The sequence below is a fragment of the Nelusetta ayraudi genome, unplaced genomic scaffold, assembly GCF_046127955.1.
Source record: "Nelusetta ayraudi isolate G7.1 ecotype Tasmania unplaced genomic scaffold, CSIRO-AGI_Nayr_v1 ptg000070l, whole genome shotgun sequence".
Lineage (NCBI taxonomy): Eukaryota > Metazoa > Chordata > Actinopteri > Tetraodontiformes > Monacanthidae > Nelusetta > Nelusetta ayraudi.
In genome coordinates this window covers 3,180,001-3,204,771 of record NW_027466120.1, presented here as the reverse complement: position 1 = coordinate 3,204,771, position 24,771 = coordinate 3,180,001, and the positions used below count along the sequence as shown (strand labels likewise).

Sequence of the window (24,771 nt, the reverse complement as noted above, 5' to 3'; positions counted from 1 at the left end):
GACGGCGACGACGCTCCCCGACCATCGCGGCGTCTCGCTCCTCCCCGTCGGTCGGCCGACGTCTTGCTCCGTTGCGATATTTAATTGGCAGATCCGTCAGCTTTGCATAAATCTTTGTAAATTACCCCGCGCTTATCTCGTCCCAGAGGTGGCCTCTGGGATCGCCCCGATTCCGAGCAGCCGCTCAGCCAGCAGGCCGTGCAGGGGAAATGACTCGTAATTGGAGGCAGCCAAGGGTCGTCACCCCCCCCGACACTCACTCAATAAACAGCCCTCAGCTTTATTCTGCTAAGTACTGAGCTTTTCTTTTTTTTTTTTTTTTCTTAATCACTCTGCCTGTGCACACACGTATGTGTGTGTGCGCGCATGCGTGTGTTTGTTTGCACTCGCATCAATATTGCTAAATCTTTTCGGAGTTTTGCGTGAGATGAAGCGGCGCGTCATAAAAGCCAATGAAGCGGGGCAGCCGCTGTCTTCTCAGCGGATGTGCCGAGGACTCCGAGTGCAGCTTTTCTTTTTGGAGACCAGGCAAAAGAGAACAGTGTGTTTTTTTTTAGGCAGAAGGGGGGGGGACCAGAGGTGGAAACCAAGGTAGTAGAATAAAATGCCTTCACTGGTTTGGCGAAGGCATGAGAAGGTTTGAAACTATTTGCCAGCGGCGATGTCGAGCCAGGGTGAAATACATAGAAGACCTGTAGAAAATCGTATCAGGGCAGTTTCATCCATCCATCCAACCGTCCACCAGGACATCTAATCATTATAAAGCTTGTGTTTCTGCAGTGTTACCTGTGAAAGCGTTCTAATGTTTTCGTGCGAATACGCCCACAATTGATGGAATAGATACATTCAGATCTGAGAAGAATTAAAGGTGCCATTGGACCCTTTATGAACGCCTACAGTTCATCGTAGACAAAAAAAAAAATAGAAAATCTAAAGAAGAAAATTTTAGAAAATAATTGTTTCAAATCAAATTATAACTCCACAATGAAATGTGAACAACAAATGCTTTATCTAACATGCAAATACGTTGATAAAAACATGCCGAACGTTGGCTCTGAATCTAAAAAGACTGAAAACCACCTCGAGCGGTCGCGCAAACGTTGGTCAGCAGACCTTTCTGATTGTGCCGCTTCCATAAAAATGATGTAAAAAAAATCAATGGAAAGGCCTTCATTGAAAAGCTGCGCAAATCGTTCCGTAAAAAGGGGCCTCAGCGAACAACTGACCACTAACATGTAGACGCACCTCGGCATAAAACACTTCGATTAACTAGTTGGCCGGAACTAGCGCTCTCTCGCTCTCTCTCTCTCTCTCGCTCACTCTTCTTTCTTTCACTCTCTCACTCTCGCTCACTCCTCTCTCTCTCTCTCTCTCTCTCTCTCTCACTCTTCTCTCTCTCACTCTCTCTCTCTCTCGCTCACTCTCCCTCTCTCGCTCACTCTCCCTCTCTCGCTCTCTCTCTCTCTCTCTCTCTCTCACACTCTCACTCCTCTCCACAGAGAAGGACTTGTTTGATTGTGTTACAGTCATCGTTATTGACACCGGGCCGGCTTGCGGCCGGCCGGGCGTGTTGTGACTGCATCTGCATCAACTGCGATCGGTTTCGATTTGACTGTGAAGCTAAAATGGGTGGCAGTGGTGGAGGTGTGTGTGTGTTTGTGTTGGGGGTGTGGGGGGGTTGTCGGAGGCAGCCAGCCCCACCCGCCCGTATCGCTCCTCCAACACCAGTGCGGTGAATGAAGCACCTTCACTGGGAGGAGTGTGGAAGTTGTTTCTTGGGGTTTTTTCTTCTCTTTCGTGATTTGCCTCCCCTCCCTCCCTCGCCGCCCGTCCCTCCTCTCCCTCGGCCGACTCGTCGCTGCCTTTTTTCCCCGCCTTGATGCTATTTTCTCTCCCACCCTCACCCCCAACCTCCCACCCCCACCCCCTCCCTTTCCCTTCCTCCTCTGCTCCCAGGCTCTCCGCCCGCCACCGGCACCGGCACGCTGCAGATCTACCTGATAGATATTAATGACAACTCCCCGGCTCTCGTACCCAAGGAGTCCCAGATCTGCGAGCGGATGAGCAGGAACGTCAACGGCATCAACATCACGGCTGCCGACGATGACACGGACCCCAACGCCGGGCCCTTCGTCTTCGAGCTGCCCAGCGTTCCCAGCAGCATCCGACGCAATTGGACCATTTCTCGCCTCAACGGTGAGGCCGCGTCCGAGTGGAGCAGCGTCAGTGCTTTCCGACGGCTGAGCCACCGAGCAGATTATTTTACCTATTCACCCAGTTCGTACCGACATGACATAGATACACATGTTGTTCTAATAAACTTTATTGACAAAACTATTGAGAATATTGCCAGTGGAACATACATAAGTTCTTTTTTTCATTTGGCCTTTAAACAAATGTTTTACAAATGTCACAGACCCACAAAAACTTTTTTTAAAAAAAAGGTCCGCGACTGGACGCAGGAGCATTTTCACATCTTCCTGGTTCTACAGTTTTGGGGAATATTTGTGTGAAGAATAACACAACGCGAACAGCAAACTTACCCTGTCACCGTGTAACAAAGGGTCTTAAAATACCTCATTTTACCTCGCGCCAATTGAGGTCAACTCGTGATTATGCAAGTGTATAAATCGAAAACGTATAAATGATGCACCGTGATCTTCTGCTCCCAATCGAAAATGAATGGGAACCACCTGCTTGACATCCGACACCGGATTAAATGTGCATGTGTGTGCCATGACGAATCCATGTGCTGCACCTGGGTTGTAACAGCTTCCGGTGCTGCTTCACGAGGTGTCGTCTCTGTTTAGGACCCCTCCAAGTGATTGCGAAACTCTCAGATCAGTGTTGACTTCAGAGTTGCTTAGTTTATTCCCAACTTTAACCACTTGATTGGCCGATTAGCTCCTTTGCGCTAACTCCATGTCTCACCACTCGTCCATTGCAGGCAATTTCGGCCGCCTGGGGCTGCGCTACCAGGTGTACCTGGAGCCGGGCGTGTACGAGGTGCCCGTCATCGTGATGGATTCGGGCAACCCGCCGTTGTCCAACAAGTCGGTCATCAAGGTGAAGGTGTGTCCCTGCGACGAGAACGGGGACTGCACGACGCTGGGGGCGGTGGCGGCCGCCGGCCTGGGGACAGGAGCCATCATCCTCATCCTCATCTGCATCATCATACTGCTCAGTAGGTGTCCGCCGCTGCCAGACACACACCCAAGCGTGCCTATGCATGAATAAAGGAAAAAAAAGTTGAAGATGAGGGTGTGTGTGTGTGTGTGTGTGTGTGTGTGTGTGTGTGTTCGGCTTTGATTTGACTGCCTGTCAGGAAACTGAAGCTCAGTGCACCGACGTTAAACATTTACGCGGCAGTAACGTGAGAACATGAGGAAAAGTTTGTATAATGTATCATCACCTCCACGTCTGGGAACCTCCGCAGCGCCGCCCGGCAACTTTTTCCGTCTCCCGCTCGTCTTCTCCCGCCCTGGTAGGGTAAATATCTGCCGCTGTCTGTCTTGCCGGGTGATTCTCCTGCCGGTGGCTGACTTTGTTGCTGCGGCTTGCACTGTTCACACCGACAGCTTCTTTCGACGTATTCACTTTGAGCCGCGCCGCGTCTCCCAGCGTAGCCGGAAAACACTGAATTGTGAATCGTGAACGACGCTTTCTTTTTGTTAGCGCGAGCACAAAAAAAAAGAAAGAAAAAAGGGGAGAAAAAAAATCTTCCTTTACCCCGTCGACCGGGTTACGAAGGGCTCAAAGTTTCAGTCTTGCCTGATTAAGAAAGTTCGGCATATGACAACGTGCCTGATCTCATCGGTATCAGAGCCAGAAACCTAGAATAAAACCTTATTCGTTTAACTTTCACCTTTTTATCCTTCGGGTGTGCAAAAAGTTTCTTCTTCTCTCTGTGAGTTATTTCTCGCCCCGCCAAAGCGAGGTCACCTTATTTATTGTTCGGCTCGCATTCAACGGAGCCGGAACAGACGACTTTTCCAAAACTTTCTCTCTCAACGAAGCCAGAGGATACACGGAGAAGGAACATGAAAGGCTGAAAAAAATCTACCCGGCTGACTTTTTGTCGCAGTTTCACAGACGTCGCTGTCCCCAGAGTGAGACAGAAAAAAAATAGAACTGAAAGGTCTTCTGACCTTTTTTGGAAGTTTCTGATCTCGTACGGAGTTACAGGAAAGTTTTTACCGATCCAGCAAAAGTTTCTTCAGAGTACCACGTACCACAATGGACGGACGGGTTCAGAATTTCAACTAAACGCCGTAGCTCTTGGTCATTATATGAATTTCGTCGCGGAATCACCTTGAAGCACATTTAATACGCCTCCATCAGAGGAGTCTTTTGGGTTGATTATGAAAAATAAAGACTTGAAAATGAGTCAAGCAGTCGAAGGGAAATACAGAAAGGCCCGGTTTTGGTGTTGCTGCAGTTCTATTTTCCTCTCTTGCAGTGAAATGGTGCAACCTTAAGTGAGCTGTTTAAAATGTGTAGGTAGTACTAAGCTAAACCCAAGCGTGTTTGTAAGGAGTCTGTAAACAGAGGGCTAATAAGCATCCCTTTCAGGTTGTTGGTTAGCTAATTAATGAATCTAATTAAAAGTAGTTGAGAGAATTCCAAGTGAGCGGAATTCTGTGAATACACTGAAAGTAGCCTGTTTTATAGAGCCTAAAATATAAACCATGAATCTTTATGTTAATCTTCGGTTGTCTTTATGGTTTAACGCATACAGCCAAGTGTGATTATAATACATAGCTTTGTTTTAGAAATATTTGAAATTTGAAGCATTGAACTTCTGTCGTCTCTAAGATCACATTCAGTTAGACATGCAAGGCAACAACTGTCAAAGCCATCCCATAATGTGTTCAGCACATCCTGACTGATTTCCGTGCACTAGTGATGTTTTTAGAGCATTCTAGTACATTATTTCATAATGGAGTTCAATGCAAAAACGAGTCAGTGACCCCTCATTTTTGAGCGGTAGTGTACATAACAAGTTCACTTTGGATAATTTGTTATTTTAAAGCGACCACACTGGATTCTGGGATGACAAGCAAAGCTGTGAAAATTGACGTAGGAGCAGCACGGGACCTTTAAAATTAGCGTGATGCTATTGTCAGCGTGCCAGCAGGCCGCCTTTGGCGCGCAGCTTAATGCGGGCAGCAGACCTCGGGCAGCAGACCTCGGGCAGCAGACCTCGGGCTGCTGCTGTGTGTTTGTCATGCTAATATCACACCTCAAACGACGCTGCTGCTTGTTGTTCTCACGTGCGCCTCTGCAGGCATGGTGCTGCTGTTTGTGGTGTGGATCAAGCGCAGGGAGAAGGAGAGGCAGACCAAGCAGCTGCTCATCGACCCCGAGGACGACGTCAGGGACAACATCCTCAAGTACGACGAGGAGGGCGGAGGAGAGGAGGACCAGGTGAGGTCCGGCGGGTCGCGGCGCGCCCGTTCACCCGTGCTTTCCGCGCGCGTGCCCGCCCTCACGACCTTTTCCCGATCCCTGTGGCCGTGTAGGACTACGACCTGAGCCAGCTGCAGCAGCCCGACTCCTTGGAGCACATCATCAGCAAGCCACCTGGTGTCCGCAGAGTGGACGAGCGCCCCATCATCCCCGAGTCCCAGTACCCCATCCGACCTGTGGTGCCTCACCCGGGGGACATCGGGGACTTCATCCACGAGGTGAATTTACATAAAGCAGCACCACCAGCGCGCACCGCTCTCGCATGCACGTGGTCAAGGGTTTCCCAAGCTTTTCCACTCCATAGCCCCCCCCCCCGAACGGCATTAGCTTCTAGCTGGAGGCCCCCTTTGATAACTAACAGATAATTAAATCATAAAAAAAGACGTTTTTCCTTCCTTTTTGTTGCTATTCAGTAATTATTAGGTTTTTTTGAGAATAAGAATGTTGCCAACTTACATGTCGATAACCATGGCCATGTTTCTGTATTCTTAATGTACGCTGCCTCATATTTTCTTAGTTTAGGTGGCCAATTCTTGGAGTTTTTTTGCACACGTGTCTTCTATAGCCGAGCTGTTTGACTTCTTCTTCAGTCTTTTTGTCACAAACTGTCCATTTTGCACCACCTAGGTTAGATAGTTAGAGGAGCAAATCACCTTGATGAATGGCGCAAACCAGCACGTCACACACACGGCATGAATGTTTTTCAGTTACATGATTATAGATCATATTTAATAATAACGATTTAACAATAATTATATTTTGTTTGATGATGATAATTAAAAGATAATTTCAGTCCTTATTTCTATGATTATTTATTTACAATAAATCACATTTTTTTCTTGTCTTTACAATATTTTGTGGCCTCCCTAGCGCCCCCGGTGGCTATCCTGGGGACCACCCCCCCCCACACACACACACACACACACACACACACACACACACACACACACATACACACACTTTTAAAATCACTGCATAACCGTCTGTCTCCGAGAGGCTTTATTTCTTCTTCTTCTGCTCCTTCGTGTTTTTTTCCCCTCCAATCCCTCCCAGCGGTGAGCCGTCCTCTCGCTGACGCCTCTCGCTGATTTGACAATTAATGCGATTATTCGCGTCTGCGTGACGCTCAGCCATCTCAACCTCAGCGCACTGACGGGGGAAGCGGCGTCCGGTTGTGTTTGTCTCTCGCCGGGCGAGCTGTATGTACACACGCGCCCACTCACGCACAATCTCACACATACGTGCACACACACACACGCTCAGGCAGGCAGAGCGGCGGGACAGTGATGCGAGAAAATGCTGATTGACAGACTCGTGACAACACGTTCACACTCGAGAGGTGTTGGCAGCTGTTCAGCTTTGATCCATCCGCCCTTCCGTCTCTCCCCTCCTTCCCCACCCCGTCTCTCCCCTCTCCTCCTCTCGCACTCTTCCGCTCCCCCCCCACCCGCCCCCTCTTCCTTGTGCACCTGAGCTCGCTGCAGCAGGCCTGGTAGAACACGGCGCACACGTCGATGTTTTCTGTGATTCTGCCTGTAATAACTCAACTGAGTCAATCTCACCTACAGCTTGTAGCTGGTGAGGTGTCGTTCGCTCACAGCAGGCAGGGATGTTTTCATTGTCAGCGGGCGATCGCAATGTGATCCACTCGCTGCATTTCCATGACAGTTTTTTCGCAAAATAGAAGCAATTTTTCTAAAATTTCGACAAAGTACAATTGTGATTTGCAAGCGCTTCCATTGAATGGTGTGAAGTGCACACGTCGTAATTCTCGTGGAATCTCGTCCCGCGAGACCCCACTTTGAGGAGGATGGAGTTACAAACAAATTTTGCAATAAATCTACATTTCAATGTCGACCGATGTCAAGAATGCTTGTTATGTTTTTTCTCTTTGACTACTTGTAAAAAATATTACGTCTCCGCCTCCGTCCAAACGTATCGCGCCATTTTCACTTGAAGTGAACTGGACACGTGACCCGTTTAACATGACATTGGATGGTACTAATTCTGAGGAGCTAGTCCTTTAAAGGAGCCATATGCAATATTCAACCTAACGGACAAGTGCAATAAACAAATGTTTATTCTAGTGCGAGCAGCGAGTGCCGACGTCGACAAAGGAAAGTCATGTCTCACATCTTCCTGTCTAACTGTCCAACTACACGGACATCTTAATGCGTGGAGCTCTATCTTTGATGCTCATGATAACGTAGCCTAGAAGAAATGTCGGCCTAATTTGGAATGAACAGGCAAATTAGAGAGGCTTCATCGTCTCATTAGCAATGCTCTGTTCTAAGTTCATCACTCGATATTGTCCAACATCAGAGGCCGCACAGAAAGCCAGGTTTTATGGGTAGAACGTGCAAAACCAAAGCACATTGCATTGAAAAAGCCCCCCTCCTCCCTACAGTGAAAGCTCCAATCCTGGCAGAGAACTTCTAAATCTCTTCAGAGCCAATGCAGTCAGCTGGCTGTAGAAAACAGAACAATTATTGGGTTTGAGGGGGAGAAAGAAATACACACAATTCACGGCGTCCAATATTGACATGGGGTAAATTCAGCCCGCGTGAAGTGCAGCGCCCCTTTTGGGTGTTGTTAACGATGTAACTGAGTGTGTGTGTGTGACTCAATTATGAATGTGATGAATGCTCGGAGTGAATCTCCACGACTCCGTGTTCGTCAGACTTAATGAGAGGGATCCTCTCCTTCGTCCCCGCTCTCTGGCCGCTTATGAAAGTGGTCCTCTGCAGGTTTTTGCAGTCGTAAGAAATTACACGACACGCCGAGGGAGCGTGAGCGTGGAGGTCATTAAATATAACCAGAAAGTGCTGGCTAAGGAAAGAATACGATAATATAAAGGATGAGCTCTCGGCTGCTGCTCTCTAACCATCCAATTTAATTTTCTGTATTTAGTGAGACTAACCCGCGGCACTGAAATCTTCTTTTTTTTTTGCTGTCGGTTGATTTTATACTCACGTCCTTATTAGATATCAGTCAAACTAACTCATCCAACTTTATTGTTACTGCATGATCTTTACTGCTGAATAACATCTATTTAACAGTCAGTTACTGACATCTTTTTACACTTGGCCCTACTATACACACCACAACACTCGCCGTGACCACATTGTGCTCTCAAAAGTAGCAGAATAAGTCCCGCCCCCGTGCAAATATCAGCTTTTAAAATCGTACATATTGTTGAACATTGAACCACCCAGTAGCAGACAGCACTTGAAGTAAAAATAGAGCTTTGAACACAATGATAACTTGTCGCAAAAGGCTGATATTTAAATCCCCGGAGAAACTTCATAATCTTTACATCAACACCTTGAAGCGGACCCATTCTTTGCAATGAAAGCCTTTTCTCCCCACGTCTTCAAGAGCACTAGGAATGAGCTCTTTGGGTGACGTTGCTTTTGTCAGTGATGCCGCGAGGGTTTTGTTCTCCGCGTCGCTTTGTGGGAGATTTCAAGCGGAGGGAACTGGTTTCAAGTCAGACACAGCAAAAGGCACATTTACATCACGGCAGCAAGGTGGAGGCGTCAAAGAAATTCCACAAAATGACATTTTCTTGTGAATGTGTGCGTGAGTATTTGTGGTGCTGAAACGTAACGGTGCACTTGTGAGTGAGGTGGAGTATATTTTAAAATATGCATACTTCAGTTTCCAGGGTGGAAACTCTTAAACGTGGCCAGAGATGGCAAGCTATTATAGTTTAGTAGTTTAGTATTATAGTAGTAATAATACCTATCGCCTTTTGATTCTGTTGGAATTTAGCAAGTAGCCGTAATGGATTTTTACTTTGGTCATTCATTTGGAGATAAATACCTCAAATGTCTTAATGTTGCATTAGTGAAAGCACCACTCAAAATCATCCAGGCTGATCCCCGGCGCTCTAGAAGTCCATCCGCTGGGCTTATCCCTTGATGCAGACGTACGTCGCTGTAAGACAAACGGATGAAGTGAGGTACGCGGCCCCGGCTGTTCGAGGAGAGAAACCAAGAAAGACGGCTGCTCAGCGAGGAGAACAAACAAGTTGTGACGTGGTAGAAGCAGGCAGGGAAAAAGGCAGCAGCACGATCGTCTTCCATGGCCCTAGCTCGTTTGAGAGGAACGTCTTCTGATGTTGGCTCCCAGAATTGTTCCTGGCTATTGGTCTGACGTCAGTGTTTATCGTTTCCAGTGTGTTTGTCTCTATTAAAGTCAGAATTGTTCAAGTTATTGATGCTTTGACTTTGAGCAAAAAAATGAAATCAGTGCTCCTGCTTTTACCAAAGAATTTGTAACTCTGTTTGACTGTGTATACATAGAATAGAATAGAATAGAATAGAATAGAACAGAATAGAATAGAATGTCTTTATTAATCCCACATTGGGGAAATTTGCATAATTACAGGAAAAATATAGAAAGTAAAGAGAAGGAAAATTATTTTAATTTAATTTAAAAGTAAATAAAGAAATAAAATAAAATAGTGTGCATAGTGTTTGTACACACTATGCACACTATCTTCCAAGAAACTGTCTGACAGAAAACCTTCATTGCTAAGGTTCCATTATAACTCAAAACTCACATTTTCCAAGTCGGGATTTCAGATCGCGAGGACGGAGGAACCTGGACGACTGCACATTTGCAATCCAATGCCGACCCTTTTCTTTGCATCCTCATCGCGCACGCGTGTTGCTTTCGCATGCCTGGCTGTCGAGCATCACCGGCGTCTCTAACCTTCTCACTTGCAAACGAACCGTCACCGATTGGACCCTCTGCCAACTGTCTCTCCTGCCGCCCTCTGTTTTAGGGTCTCCGAGCGGCTGACAACGACCCCACGGCCCCTCCGTACGACTCCCTGCTGGTGTTCGACTACGAGGGCAGCGGCTCCACGGCCGGCTCTGTCAGCTCCCTCAACTCGTCCAGCACGGGGGACCAGGACTATGACTACCTCAACGACTGGGGGCCTCGCTTCAAGAAGCTCGCCGACATGTACGGAGGAGGCGATGAAGATTAAAAGCCACCTCGTCGCGCCCGTATTTAGAGGAAAAACAACCACACACACACACACACACACACACACACACAAACATACATACCTACACACACACGCAGACACACACACTTGTCCTGTCAGCGGGTCTGCCAAGCTCCGCCCCTTCCCTTTTTAACACACGGGGCTGCTACGACCTCATTGAACACGGCGTTAACAACGGCATGTTGACACGGACCGACCGACCAATCAGATTAGCCCCCACGGAAGACCGCCGCTGTGAGTCCGTCCTCGGGTTTCTCTCGTCAGCCTTCTCCCGCTCCCAGGCCTGTCAGAGACTGCAAAGCAGGCGCTCCGAACTGCACCGTTTGTACTTTTAAACTCTTGTGGTTTCTGTTCAGCTCCGCACTTAACGTCTTTCCTTCATTTTATAGATTTTGTTCTGTTTTGAAGGAGTCAGATTTTGTTCCCCCCCACCCCCCCAGCCCCCCATTGAAGTTACTGACGCTCTTTTGTCCCCCACTTTCCCGCCGATCCAAGCCGTTCCCTGTTCCTGAGGGTTTTTCCGTTTTTCCCTCTCTGCCGTCCCCCCCCCCCAACCCATCACCACCTCCCACCTCCCCGCTTCTCTCTGCGGAAGCGTAAAGGTTGAGCGGTTTGCTTTGTCTGAGGGGAACAAAAGCAGGGGGGTGGAGGGGTCGGGGGAGGGGGGAGGAAAAAGAGACACAGATATGAAAGCCCTTCTTGCACGGAGGGCCCCCCGGTTTCTTCTTTCTTGAACTTGAATCACTTAGAACAGAAGCACTGTTGTTTAAAAAGTGCCTTCAGTGGTGCGTATTTTAGCCGACTCCCGCTTACTCAGGATTGGTTGCCGTTTGTCCCGGGCGCACGTGCCCCCCCCCCCGTCCCCCCCGTCCCCCCACTCAAATCCCTCCCGTTCCCGACCCTTTAACTCCGACCTTCCACGCATCATTTTTTTTCCCGTCCATGTCCTGCAGAGATGCGATAGCTGCAGGAGGTTCCATTGCCAATTTCGGAGCGCTGACTGTCTCGGCAGGGCGCTGGTCGGAGACGTGTGCTGTACATAAGTCTACAGTGTCTCTCTGAAGGGTTTATCTTTTTTTATTGGTTTTTGCTTTTGTGCGCTTCTCTAGATCACAGCCTCCTCCGACGTGATTGGTGAAATCACAGAAACACCTCCTGGATTGTCTTGGAGGACTGTTGTGTGTATTTTTTTTGTTGTTGTTGTTCAATAGCAGCTGTGTTTGTTTTGAGGTTGTGTAATGTGTGTGAAGTATTGAAGAAGGCTGTTCTACGGAGCTTTTAAGGTCACTTTTGAGAAGGTATCAACCAAGCCAGCGGAAACGGACGTGGCGCTAGTCGCGTGGTGAACGTAACAAAGAGAATTCTATCATCTGCGTACACATGAAGTGAACGCAGGATTACCGTGAAAGCTCCCATAGCATTACATGCAGAGTTTTGATTCCCTGCTCTAAGTCATGTTCTCATTTTTGTCAATTTTGTCTCCCCCTTTTTGCTGATTCTCTGTTGTGTCTCAGAAACTTTTAATATACAAACTTCTGTGCCAGTCCCTGTCACAGAAACTGAGCTTCAGCCAGGGATTTAGCATCCTCGCAATCTGTCTCTCTTCAGGCAGCATTTCATTCATCTGAAATTTCCTCCTGAATGTTTTTTTTCCCCTTTTGGCTGCGAGTCCAAGAGGTTTTGAAAACAAATCGGAGGAAGGGAAAGTCTGCTCTGAAAGTTCTGCACTTTATCAAAGCGGAGCGAGTCGAACCGCAGCTTCAGCCATGGCCTCCCTTTGAAAGAGAGACGTTTTAAGAGGACCTTAAATATGTGGAGACAGAGCCGCCCATGGGCTTTTGTAATCATGTTTCAGCTCATGTGTGATGAAGAAAAGGAGTTGCTTTAGTTTTTGTAATAAATGTTTTAAATATGCAAAACGTCTCACGGCGAGACCAGAGAGATGTTGGTAAGTGATATCCTCACTTGTAGTCAAACTTCACGTGGACGCACCAGATTTTCTAATTGTGGAAATGATGAGTGCTGACGGGAAATTACGGCAAAGACGTCCTACAGATGTGACGAGAAAGCTCCAGCATTTCTCTGTTTTTTTTCTCCCGCTGGTCCTCACCTGCTCTGGGTTGATAAAAAAGTTTAGTTCTCATCATGTGGAACTCGACATCAGAGAGGCGAATTAGGGAAAAAGATATAAATGGACAGTTTAATTTTTCTTGTACGATAACTAAAAGTGAAAACCTGATTTGACTTTTTTTCTACATCCTTCTTCTGGTTCTAAATCCCGGATCGTCAGCCCGTAGGCAGCGTTTTATGATGAGAGTCAAAACTTGAACCATTTGTCAAATCACTTTCAAGCGATCTAATCAGAAAGCCTGAACCACAGCTCCATTACGAGCTGCTTTTACAGAACTCTTGCCAAAGCCAGTCGTAAAGAAAAGGACACAGGAAACAACAGCTTAGAAAAACCCTCAGTGCTGTTTTTATGACTCACTTTAGGATATGCCGTTGACCTCGCTGGTGGCGTAACTGCAGTTGCTTAATATCTTGCCGTGGCCTTTCTTCTTCTTCTCCTTCTTTCTTTAGACTGTTTAAAAAAAAAGTTTAATTCAGAGTTGAAATTCAAGGAATCCAGCAATTTTAGAAATTTCCTTCGTTATAAATACAAAAGGGAAGGTGAAATTCAACAAGGTTTAATGGGGAAGGCGTCTGGCCGTACACGCATCAACTCGTGAGGTTACAACTGCTGCATTTGTTGCACTGTTGAAAACACTTTTACATCTTGAAACAGGGGAGGACCGGCGAGAGGATAGTTGCCGTCCTAGATTAAAAATCCGACGCCGTCATCAGACGAAGCCTTTTCCACAGCTCACTGGAGCTCCTTTCTCTCCGACGCTTCTGAAGAAATTCTCAACAAAATAAACACAGCTGTTTCCCTTCTCCCATTTGTTGTTCTTTTTCGGCACAGATGTCGCGTGTGAAGAACAGCATTTTTTTTTTTCCATTCAGTAACATGTATCGTGTGTGTCTCTCTATGCTCCCAGCATAATCTTTTTTTTTTTTTATTGTGTTGTTTTATTTTTTTGTTACCGGGCAATGTATATACATCACCACCGAAAGCCATGTGCATCTTAAGGGAATCTGTACGATTCTGTGTGAGCTTACAGCCATACCTGTGCCGCTGTTCCAGTCGACGCTTCATCACAGTGAAAACAAGGTTTCACTTCAGAAAACCAATCTGTAAAGTCTATACTAGCGCACACTCACTGATCCTCTAGGCCTTACTGTATATATGTGAGTGTTCTATAACTATAGGGGCCGTGTTGCAAGCGGCCGCGCGGCTGTCGGCCTGCTTCATCACTGAAGGCCGGACGATGTTGGCAGAATAAAGACGTGTCATGAAATGTGCTGACGCTCTCTTATCGTACGTTCGCCAGGCCCGATATAGCGGAGGGCTCCCTACGTGTACACACACACACGCACACACACACATACATTTCACACAGACTTTTGTAACTGTGTCATGCAAACACATCTGACACGGATGCCAGGATAATGAATGTTATCAATGACTTGTTGTGACACCAGAGGGCAAATCGCGAGCTGGAACGCTTTGAGCGCCACCTATGGGGGGGATATTTTAAGAAAAGGTAGTGTGCGCTGTCGAGTCGGCACATGATATTGGAACCGGAGCGGGACGGCACCTACACAAACGGCTCCTCCGCCTCTCCGACTGGTGTTGCTTTAAGGATGCCAGGGACACTGCCTGAACATGGACGCACGCATGACGGGAGGCTCCAGCAGAGGCCGGTGTCTTGGTTGTTTCTTTGGTTTTTCAGTCCCGCCTTCTGCTCTTTTTCGAAAAAGGTCCCACGGTGGCGTGTCACATGAGTTTGTTTCAAAAAAAAAGAAAAAAAAGAAAGAAGAAACCTTGCTCAAGTCCAAGTGTACATAATGTAGTATTTGCTTGAAGCTAAACAGACCGAGTTAGGCAAACTGTACCTGTACAATTGGAGCTTTTTTTGCATGTCTTTTTTATAACAGACAGATGAGTTCTATTACAGTAACCATTCAGCATTTGAAAAACGTGTTGCAGCCCGCATGTCCGTGGTTGCTGGCCAGAAAGGGATTCTGGTGTACCATACTCGCATAGTCTCAAGCGAAAGACCGAGAGAGAAAGAGACAGAGAGAGAGAGAGAGAGAGAGAGAGGGGAAAAAATAAACTGAAAAAAGCTGAAAAAAAAGTATTGCACAGTTATTGAGTCAAGAGACTTTTTTTGTAAATTGTCAACAGCACAAGTATTTTTTATTGTTGTTTGTACCATTTTGTAAGAAAATGATGGAAAATGAAAACCAAAAAAAGCCAAAACAAAACGGGAAAGAGTCTGTTGTTTCGAGCGTGTGTTTATAGTGCCACTGCAATCTTGGTTCCAGATACCGTACAGTAAATGCGCAGCCTTGCAGATCAACCTTGTAATATAGACGCTGAGCTGGAGACTCCCTGTCAGCATAATGTGTTATAAATAAAAATTTCCCCTCCTTATAAGAACACCGCCTCCTGTCTGTTTCCTTCTCCCTGCCAACTGTGCATTTCCTCACGCTTACATTGTCTTTCACTTGCTCCTGTGCTTGTTTCGAACAGAACTGCTGTAAGTCGTTCAGGACCGTTGAAGGATGGGGAAATTTCTGGTAAGTTTTTTTTCAGTGTTTACTGGTTTGACTCCTCTTTGTCCTGTAAAATGACTAATTACTACAGTAATTCTAAATCTGCTTTATAACCAGAGATCAAGGAATAGTTATGTAGTTACATGTGAAGAGAGAGTGTTGCTGAATAGAAGGCCTCTAATACAGCAGATTTAATGAAATCAACATATGTAAAATACGCACTTACTGACCACTTCATCTGGCATGCTATTATAAAGGCACCCTGTTATGGCCATATTCAGATTTAATTAATACATTTTACACATGTAACCTTCAACCAATCAAATAACAGCATCTCAATGTATTTAGGGATGTAAAGTGTAGACAAGAAAGACCAGACTAGCGCCAGACTTGCTTGTCCGTTAAACTGCCGGTCCACTGGGATTTTCACTCGTATCACTCAAGGGTTTGCAGAGAATGATCCAAAAAAGAGAAAACCATCTGGTGAGCAGCACAGGATGGGGAGCAGTCTGCAGAAGATGGCCTCTTGTGACACCTTGGAGCAGACGGACATCATCATCAGAAGAAACACTTCAGACTGTCTCACCAAAATTTAAAGAAGGCGTTGACCTTAGATGTCTGATGAGTCATAGACGTTTTAAGAGGGAAAAACAGAATTTGGTGTAAACAAGTTGAAAGCTTGGATCCATCCAGCATTGTATCACCATGAGGCTGCTGCTGCTGCTGCTGCTGCTGCTGCTGCTGCTGCTGCTGGCGGAGTAGCCTGAGTCAGTTCTCAGTGAGATTCTTTGGGATGCGGTGGAACTGGTGACTGACATCACAATTTTCTTTTGTTTATTTCTTTAATCTTTTGATCACAGTCACTCTCCTTGCAGCGTGCACACTGGCACGCGCCTCATCACCACGGAGGCCAATGGATGCGGATGCATCTCACTGTACGACCCTATTTCTCTCTCCTCTCTCCTCTTCCAGAACGTGAAACACTCCCATTGCGTTGGATCCTGAGATTCGACAATTAAGACGTGACGTTTGTTCAACCATTTATTTTTTTATTTTTTTATTTTTTTTAGGTGAGCTTTTTTTGTTTGGAATGAGTTTCCCTGCGAGCCAACAACAAACATAAGCTGAAATGATCAACACAATTAAGGCCTCTCGTTTTTTCAACTGTGCCTGACACCGCAGTCTTCCAAGGTAAGATAATGAAGTCTCTCCCTGCCAAGGCAGACGAGCCAGGTATGAACAACAACAAGAAGAGCATCTCAACTTCTTCCATTTTTTTTCCCGCCTCACGATCATTTGCTGTTGTTACCCGAAACGTCTGTCTTCATCTCACTGTGTTTCGGTGTTTTTCATCGACGGGAAGAAAAAAAACAACATCTTGAACAGATGTTGCTGTTACAGGAGCCACTGTTTAAACACTGCAACGACGTGGATTTGTTTCATTCTTCCTGTACTGATTCCCCTGTGTTTCTCTTTTTTTTCCACCCCACACTCTCTGAAGCTGAATTACAACTGCACTAGGATAAAAGCATGTTTGATATGGTCAGCGATGAATACAACAAATGAAATTGTTGGAAAACAAAAGTCATGAATTTGTTTCATGCGTCACACTTCAAATCAGCATATACAGTACGTTTCCATTAGCCCTAGAATTGCGCAAAACCTAAATATCACAATAAATAACTGGTACTGGAAACACCAAAACCTCGAAAGACCTCTTGAATATGGCAAAAACGTTCTGACGCTCTCTGACGTTTTTCAGACGTATAGATATAGAGGTATCGCAAAAGTGTCATAGGAACACTTTTTTCGCCTTTACGTGTCACCAAACAGGATGTACGGGGTCACGTGACCAGTTCACTTCAAAGTGAAAATGGCGCGTTATGTTTGGACGGAGGAGGAGACGGAACATTTTTTATTCAAGTAATCAAAGCGAAAAAAATCTAACAACTATTCTTGACAGCAAACAACATTGAAATGCTGATTTATCGCAAAGTGTTTTGTACCTCCATCCTCGTCAAAGTGGCGTAATTCTTGTGCCGTAATTCTTGTAGAATCTCGTCCCGCGGGACGAGATTCTACAAGAATTACGGCTTTGTCGCTTCACACCATTCAATGGAAACACCTGCAAATCACAATTGTACTTTGTTGAAATGTTAGAAATATTGCTTTTATTTTGCGGGAAAAAAAATGTAATGGAAACGCAAATACAGACATTTCTTTTTATTCTAATACAGTTAAATATGATCAACTCAATATTCTGCAGCGAAAAGGGAAAAAAGAAACCGTCTATAAAGCTCCGTGTTCAAAGTCTTAAAGGAGAAACAACCTGTTGGTCGGTGGAGCACGCGGTGCAGAATTAGATGACCCTCCCTCTCGTTCTGTTTTAGCACAGCGGGTCTATGAACCAGCAGCTGACTGCGTCTGGCCCTCATTGATTGACCTGTCAGAGTGCGCCGATGTGCACATGGACAGAATGAACCCCGCTGCTGCACGCGGGTAAACAAATGTCTGCTCCGGCCCCCAGGAAAACTGAGGGTGAAGCCGGAGCCGCCCCCGTCCTCCCAGCAGTCGCCCCCCTCGACTGACAGGATAGGTCAGGACGGATTAATTCACAAAACAGCCACATGATTATTAGAGCTACACCATGCTGGATTTTGACCCTGTATGGATTTACGGGGGGTTTCCAGATGATGTGGCTCCTTGCTTCTCTGAGCGCCCTGCCGGGACGTGCAGAGTCTGCGGGTGTTCGTTCACTTTGAGACACTCAACATCAAACTGCTGTTGTGTGTGACAAGTGGATGAAGAGTGGTCCTTGAGACTTTTCAAGAGGAAGTTAATGGAGAATTCTACATTTAAGAATTAAAGAAAAGTGCTCTCACCTCTGGGACCTTTACTTGAATAACATCACAGATTTAGGAGGCGTTTGGCAAATTTGAAGTCGGAAATCTAGAATTAGACACGGACGGAGCACAAAGGTCAAGTAAAATGAAGTAAAAGTCGAGCAAATGGTGTGAGACGTGGAGGAATTTGGCCGACTTTATGACCCCATAGCAGTAGGGGTGGGCATCGTTTGAATTTGAACGATTCCGATTCCAGTTTCGATTCCTTGCTTCAATTCCGATTCTGAGCGATTCTCGATTCGATTCTTTTTAAGAGGCAGGGCCAAAAAGTTCTTTCTTGATAAATTTTAAATGTATAAACTTTTATGAACTTTACTTTAAATTTCTCACATTATATTTATCAAGTCTATGAACTTTAATTTAAATCTTATACAGCCTCTTACGATTCCGGGAGCATCGGAACCTTAGAACCGGTTCCAGTCGATGCTCAATGCTCGATGCCCAACCCTACATAGCAGTGATTATTTTTCTTATTAGAACCACTTTTTTTTTTTTTACTTTTTTTTTAAAGTTCACTTATTTTTCTACTAGATATGTTTGATGTTAAGCGGTTGATGTGATGTGGTGCTTTTAACAAAACTACTCTGTGTTTCCTGTTTTAATTATTTAATTATTTCCTAAATGTCGGTGTTGTGGCCCACAGTCGGGCTGTTGCATTGTGCAGTTTGGTGTCTAATTTTACCCCTGAATGATTTTCCATCCTTCTGCAAGTCCTGGTGAGCTCTGAAGCCTTAACGTAGATCTTGCATCTTTAGTATGTTGCTTTGCCAGCTGACTGTGACTGACTGCGACTGTGACTTTTTCCATCAGTGGCTTTTTCGGCGTAGTGCGTTTGCATGTTCTTCCTGTTTCTTCCTGTCTTCTCTCCAGCCACTCTGGCTTCCTCCCATATTTCCAAGACACGTTTGTTAGTCCTGCGTTCCAATTTAAGATTTTTAGACGTATGTATAAATTATAGAACTGTTAGAATTTCAACAACATTTATTTATTTTTGTGTCATAAGACACCAGTCGTACTTCTCATTAGTCAAATAGAACATGATATAGTAGAGCTTCACCAAGTTACTCCATGGAGGTAAGAAACAAAGCACTTAAACCTCCTCATGTAATCAGCAGCAAGAAAACAGCCCATGTTATATTTATTATTATATTATAATGTGTAATAACATACCTCTGAAAATGACCAGATATGGTTTCTTGCCCAATAAAGGATTGAACTAGCGACTTGTCCGTTCTGCACCCTGCCATAGCTGGGTCTGGGTGTTTGGATTTGAGTAGCAGCTGAAGCTGAACGTTGGAATCAACAACATTTGCACACCAAGTACTAACTTCTCGTCTGTCAGAGGAGGCGGATTCGTCTGGAGGAGGGAGGCCTCCTCGTCAGAAACGGCCATATGCATGTGACTGATGTTCCAGATGGCTCTCATTATTATCTCAGATTAGAAAACACACTGCGGCTAAACGCCCCCCCCCCCCTACACACACACACACCCAGCCCCGAAATGTCCTTTTCAAAAGATTGACATGCAAATGCATATTTATGCACTCCCCTCTGGGGGGGCTCTGTCGCGGTCGGACCGGTGGCCCATCCATCCGTACCGTTTCCTCATATTCTCCGTCAGTGACTTTCATTTCGTCTATGATAGCCAGAGGAGGGCCGAAGAGGATGCGGGAGGGAGGGAATGGCCCAAGTCTGATTGGATATCCATCTAATGGGTGCTTGGGCGGACTGCCGGAGTGCCTCTGGACCCAAACATGGAGCGCGGAGTAAAATAAAGATGGCAGGAGGTAGGTCTGCGAAGTGGGCCCTCTCCGGGTAATGCACTTATTCGCGACGATGCAATGTGTACCGCTGCCCCGTGTAATAAGGATAAACAAATAACCGTACCACATTGGCTTTATTGCCTTACATCACTGTAGATTTATTCACAGCAGCGGTGGCCCTATTGTATGCAGATTGCCTACTGCCCCCACGGTGAACTCTGTGAACGTCCAATCCCCTCGGAGAGGAACTTGACCGCGAAGGAGTGGAGTTCAGTCTCGAGAGGGTCCGGACACTGGAGGGGGCATTGACACTGGGGAGGCCGGCCTGTTCACCAGTCAGTTTGAGTGTTGATTTGTCTAGAAAACACAATAGACAGCTGGAACGTGTCGTAATAAACCCGGCTTGCCGGATACAACGCATCCTTCCAGTTCTTCTGCGAAAGAGGCTGCAGAAAAATCGCTTGATGGCAAAGACCATTTGACCAAACTTCTGGCTTTCACATTATATAAAGTGGACAAATTGCTTTTTTTTTTCTTCTGTTGCTGCTGAGGGCACGGCTTGGGATTGAAGTGAAAACATTTTTTTCCCAGGTTTAAGTCTCATTCCTTGTTTCTAGTCCCTCTAGTTCTGATAAAACCACCTACGCTGCAGAATCCACAACTTCTCTTCTTCCTCAAGACATTATTGGTTGCAATAAAAAATTTTGCACTTGCATTTTGCATTTGCATTTCTTCTTCTTCCATTTCTAGCTAAATGAACACTGATTTGTTACAGCCAGGGAGGAAAAAACGTTTTGGATTGTTGGATTGGAGGTTGGCGAGATGGAAGCGCTGGACGTCTCAGCTACGCACCCGAGAGGCTGGCGTCTCAATATGAGACCTTTTCAGTTAGGAATAAAGGCATCTGAGGATGAGATGGGAAGTGATAGCGTTTCGCTGATCAGAGAACAGCTGCAGCTCACCGCATGATGGTCGGTCAGGGACGCAGATAAAGGAGTAAAGCTCTGGGCCCGTCGTACCGCCTGAAATCAGATTTAGATCCCGTTCCTGCATCCAAATCATATTACGCCCCACGGCTATTTGCAGAGTAGCTATCTACCAGTCACATGCGTGCACACCGTCAACACGATCCAACCATCTGTCAGCGCGAAGCTGCAGCCGTGGTGGAGCTGCTGCCTTAGCAAACTGCTCTGACATGCTCTCCGCTGCGCGCCTGCTCGGCTTCACGGGACAGATGTTTTGCTCAGGGAAAACAAGCGATGAAAAATGGTTGCGTTGGCAAATTCAGCCTTTTAAAAATGAGCGCAGGCAGCACATTTTGATATCTCTGGATCAAAATCCTCTAATGTTTTCTTCTTCTTCTTCTTCTCTCCCCCGCATTTAGAATGCTGTTATAATAATAACAACATGAAATAATAATAAAATCTTGAGAACGCTCGAGCCATTTTGTATTCGACTAAATGCTTTCTACGAAAACAGTCGACATGTTTGATTTATGAGATCTTAGAGAAACCGAAATAGGCTTTCATAACTAATATCTAAAATGAAATGTCTGAGGATACAGAAATGGGAATTGAGGAAGAAGCACAATGGGAAATAAGAAAACCCCTGACATAAAAAAAAAAAAAGTCCTGCTCTTATTGTTTTGCTCGATGTTAAATGGCTCACATTCAAATCCCCGTTGTACTCTCGCTGTTGCTGCAGAATCTGACGTTTTCTTCATCCTCACTGAAGACGGGCTCTCCAGAGCTCCCTATCACCCTTATGGAGGATTTTTCTAATTGGCCCTCTAACTTTGCCTGAATTATTTCATGCTTTGTGCTACCACAGAGCTCTTTAACTACACTTTACTTCCGGCACTGATTAATCTTTGCATACGTCGTGACGGCAATTTACTAAGACTGAATTTAAAACAGTGACACAACAATTCCGGATCTCTGTAGACGGTGCAAAGCGTCTTTTATGACAAGAGATGTGAATGCAGCTATAACAGTAATGATAATTCATCTCATTTTTTTTTTTTTTTTGCAAGCTTGTGTCTTGTTTTCATGTTTCTGCAAAAATTGATTGAAAATGTAATGATTCTCTGACAGAGTGTGAGTGCAGTGTAAGCTTTTGATGACATCAATGATATAGTTTAAGTGTACCTGTTAATTGCATCGCTGTATGTAGTCGTCGTAGAAGAAGCTCAGCAGAATTTGGATTTCAGCTCAGGCGAGCTCTGAAAAAACACAGAGGAAAAAATACGTATGGTCTGAGTTTTTCAGCAAAACTGCTCGAGATTAGTGTTGAACTAAACAGCGTTGTCATGCAGTAACCAGTTTGAATCTGGCACATTCATATTTGACAGTTGGCCCAGTTACCTTCAAAGTTCCTCTTTCTCTCGTCTTCTTTTCTCTCTTTCTATGAGCTCTTTACCCGACGGCATGGGATAAATCTAAAGAATTTGGGAAACATTGTGTCAGAAAGGACAAGTTAAAAATATATTTATATAAGAACCCCAAAAGTAAGCTTTAAGGCTGACATGCTGGGAGACCAAGATGTGTCTGATATTTTTGTTTATGCACAGTAAATATATTTATTCTGAAAGAAAAAAAATTGCTTGGTTATGCAAAGCCATTTTCTACTCAGATGCACTTTATGTGATTTTCTTATCCTCCAAGATTTATACATTCTCATGTTTTTTGCAGATCTCTTAAAAAAGACGCCAGTTCCATATTCTCGTAATGTGCCTTTTTGTTCAATTGCTCAGCCGGCCACTCCAAGGCAATTAACCTCTTCACTTCTAATTCTAATTCCACTTTTTATTGTCACTTAGCTGCAGTTGATACGAATGCCCGGGCTTTATGAATGGCCATTACCGCCAGCGTCTCCATTTGAACTCGTACAGCTTGATTATTACAAAGGACAACGTCAGAGCAAGTTCCTACATTCAGCCACCGGTGGACTTTCTGAACTTCTAAAGTCTCTTCCAGCTGGGAGACTGAGGGCCAGGTCAGGATTCAATCATCACACTTGATCAGCAGCAGCAATTAGAAAGAGAAATTAACACACAAAAAAAGAAAGAAAGCAGGCTTTCAACTTGTGTCGTCCTAAAGATCTGAAGTGCCCAACAAAGCCCAAGCAGCCCGGTGGACGCGCTAACTGCCGGGCCGTGGTTGTAATTGATGGACACTTGGCATGCTCTGTGCGTCTGTCGATTTGTAGAATCCATAAAAAGAGATGTTGAGGTAATTATGTTTGTCATGATATATTGAAAGCAGGAACGGGCGAGCCTCGGAATGGCTGACAGCTGTAGCATGCAGATGCTATCGGACCTCTTGTCCGCCATGATAAAATGAGAGGGGGTCATTTTAACAGGTAGCAGCTGTTCATACCTAATTTGTTCAATTAGGCGCAGTGGATGCAGGTTTCTCTGTCCTGAGGGACCGACTCGCTCTTCTCCCAGTGCATTCAGGAGGAGCTGAGCAATGGAAATCCATATCAAACAACAAAGCACGGCCAAAGTAAAGCAAACCACCAGCAGGGCCAAACCAGGGGCCGCGGCGATAACAGAACGCAGAAAGTGGAACCAGTCAAGTCAGTGCTAATTACTGTCAGAGTCATTATTTCCAGGCATCAGTGGAACCTTCTCCGTGAAAACGCACACTGGAAACGTCACCTGCAGTTGTGAAACTTTGCACGGCAGCAGGATCCCCAAGATTTAAACTCTGAGATCTTGCACATTTCTAAAAAAAAAAAAAAAAAAACAATAAAAAAAAAACACTCAACTTGCACATCTCACACGTCTTGGCAAGCCCCAGTCTGACGAGTTTGAACTAGGCCTAAGAAATGTTCAACCTTCTCATTCTAGGAAGTGACTACTGCGAGCTGCCCTTAAAACACGATATAGAAGAAAACAGGAAGTAACCTCGCTAGCATCAGAAAAACTGACGCTGTATCAGAACTGGATGGAATTTTCACATTCAAAGAACAAGAAACTCCGCGGAAGATTTTCCTTCTGCTCTATAAACATGTTTTCAATTGATTCTCATTTGTGTTTGTCCGTAATTTAGTTAATAACACCGCAGCGCTTTGCGGCTAGCCATAGCGCTGTGACAAGCAGCGAATGCCACCCCTCACACTAACAGGAAGTCTGGATCTGTTGCTGCCTCGCTAAATTGGAAATGAAAAGAAAATGTCATTGGTCCGCTTGAAAGTAATAGACCTTTGCCAACAACTAACTTTTAATGTCCCCCTCCCCAATTTATGAATGATTTCTGTGGGCTCGTAACCCACATGGATATGTGAGGGGGAAAAAACAATTTTGCGATGGTCCCCGTTGTATTCAAGCCTTCCTTACAGGACTTGTGAGAAAATGGTATCGCAGATCCAACATCGCTGACATGTTGTCAGAAACAACTGCATTGCCCTGGCTGCCTCTCCAGGAGCAATAATGCCATCCAGTAGGCAAGAAAAATGCTATAAGGGATGATGGTGATCGCTCAAAATTGTGAGGCTGCAGAGGCCGAGATTGATTTAATGCCATGGAGTTTCTCCTCAGCGCGGGTTCACTCTGCCCTTTTAGACATAAAAATGATTTGAGAAACTGCCTCTCGGCAAACACGTCACAGTGCGCAATTGTCAGCCCAGCATTTAAACCCACTCCAAGCAGTCAATCATGTGTGGAATAGCCAGATGTGTCCAAGACCAGAGGAAATCAACTGAAAAGAACCTGCTAACAATCAGCCTTGGTTTTTTTTTCCCGACTTGTTTGTCAAACAAAGGTTTTTCTGAAATAATTTACTCATGACTTTAAAAAGCAAATGTACGAAACAACATTTTCCAAAGCCGACAATAACGTTATCTCATGCCACACAGTCCTTTTGTGTTCTGAGATGACTAAGATTACAGATAATTGTCTCCTCCAGGTTCAGACTCCTTTGCACATGTGGTGCGGCGCCGCCGTTTGAAAGCT

General features: G+C 45.4%; 1 protein-coding gene across 2 annotated transcripts in view; it reads left to right on the top strand.

Annotated features, from left to right (window-relative positions):
- The window catches only part of LOC142898770 (cadherin-4-like), a 226,339-nt gene extending 215,426 nt beyond the window's left edge, over positions 1-10,913 (top strand). For both annotated transcript variants that reach the window (XM_076041968.1, XM_076041967.1), the window contains 5 exons: positions 1,957-2,196; positions 2,948-3,184; positions 5,288-5,427; positions 5,523-5,687; positions 10,262-10,913. In XM_076041968.1, the coding sequence (XP_075898083.1) occupies positions 1,957-2,196; positions 2,948-3,184; positions 5,288-5,427; positions 5,523-5,687; positions 10,262-10,468 (989 nt within the window). In that variant the 3' untranslated portion in view covers positions 10,469-10,913. The remainder of the gene's footprint in view (positions 1-1,956; positions 2,197-2,947; positions 3,185-5,287; positions 5,428-5,522; positions 5,688-10,261) is intronic.
- Positions 10,914-24,771: the final 13,858 nt, after the last annotated feature.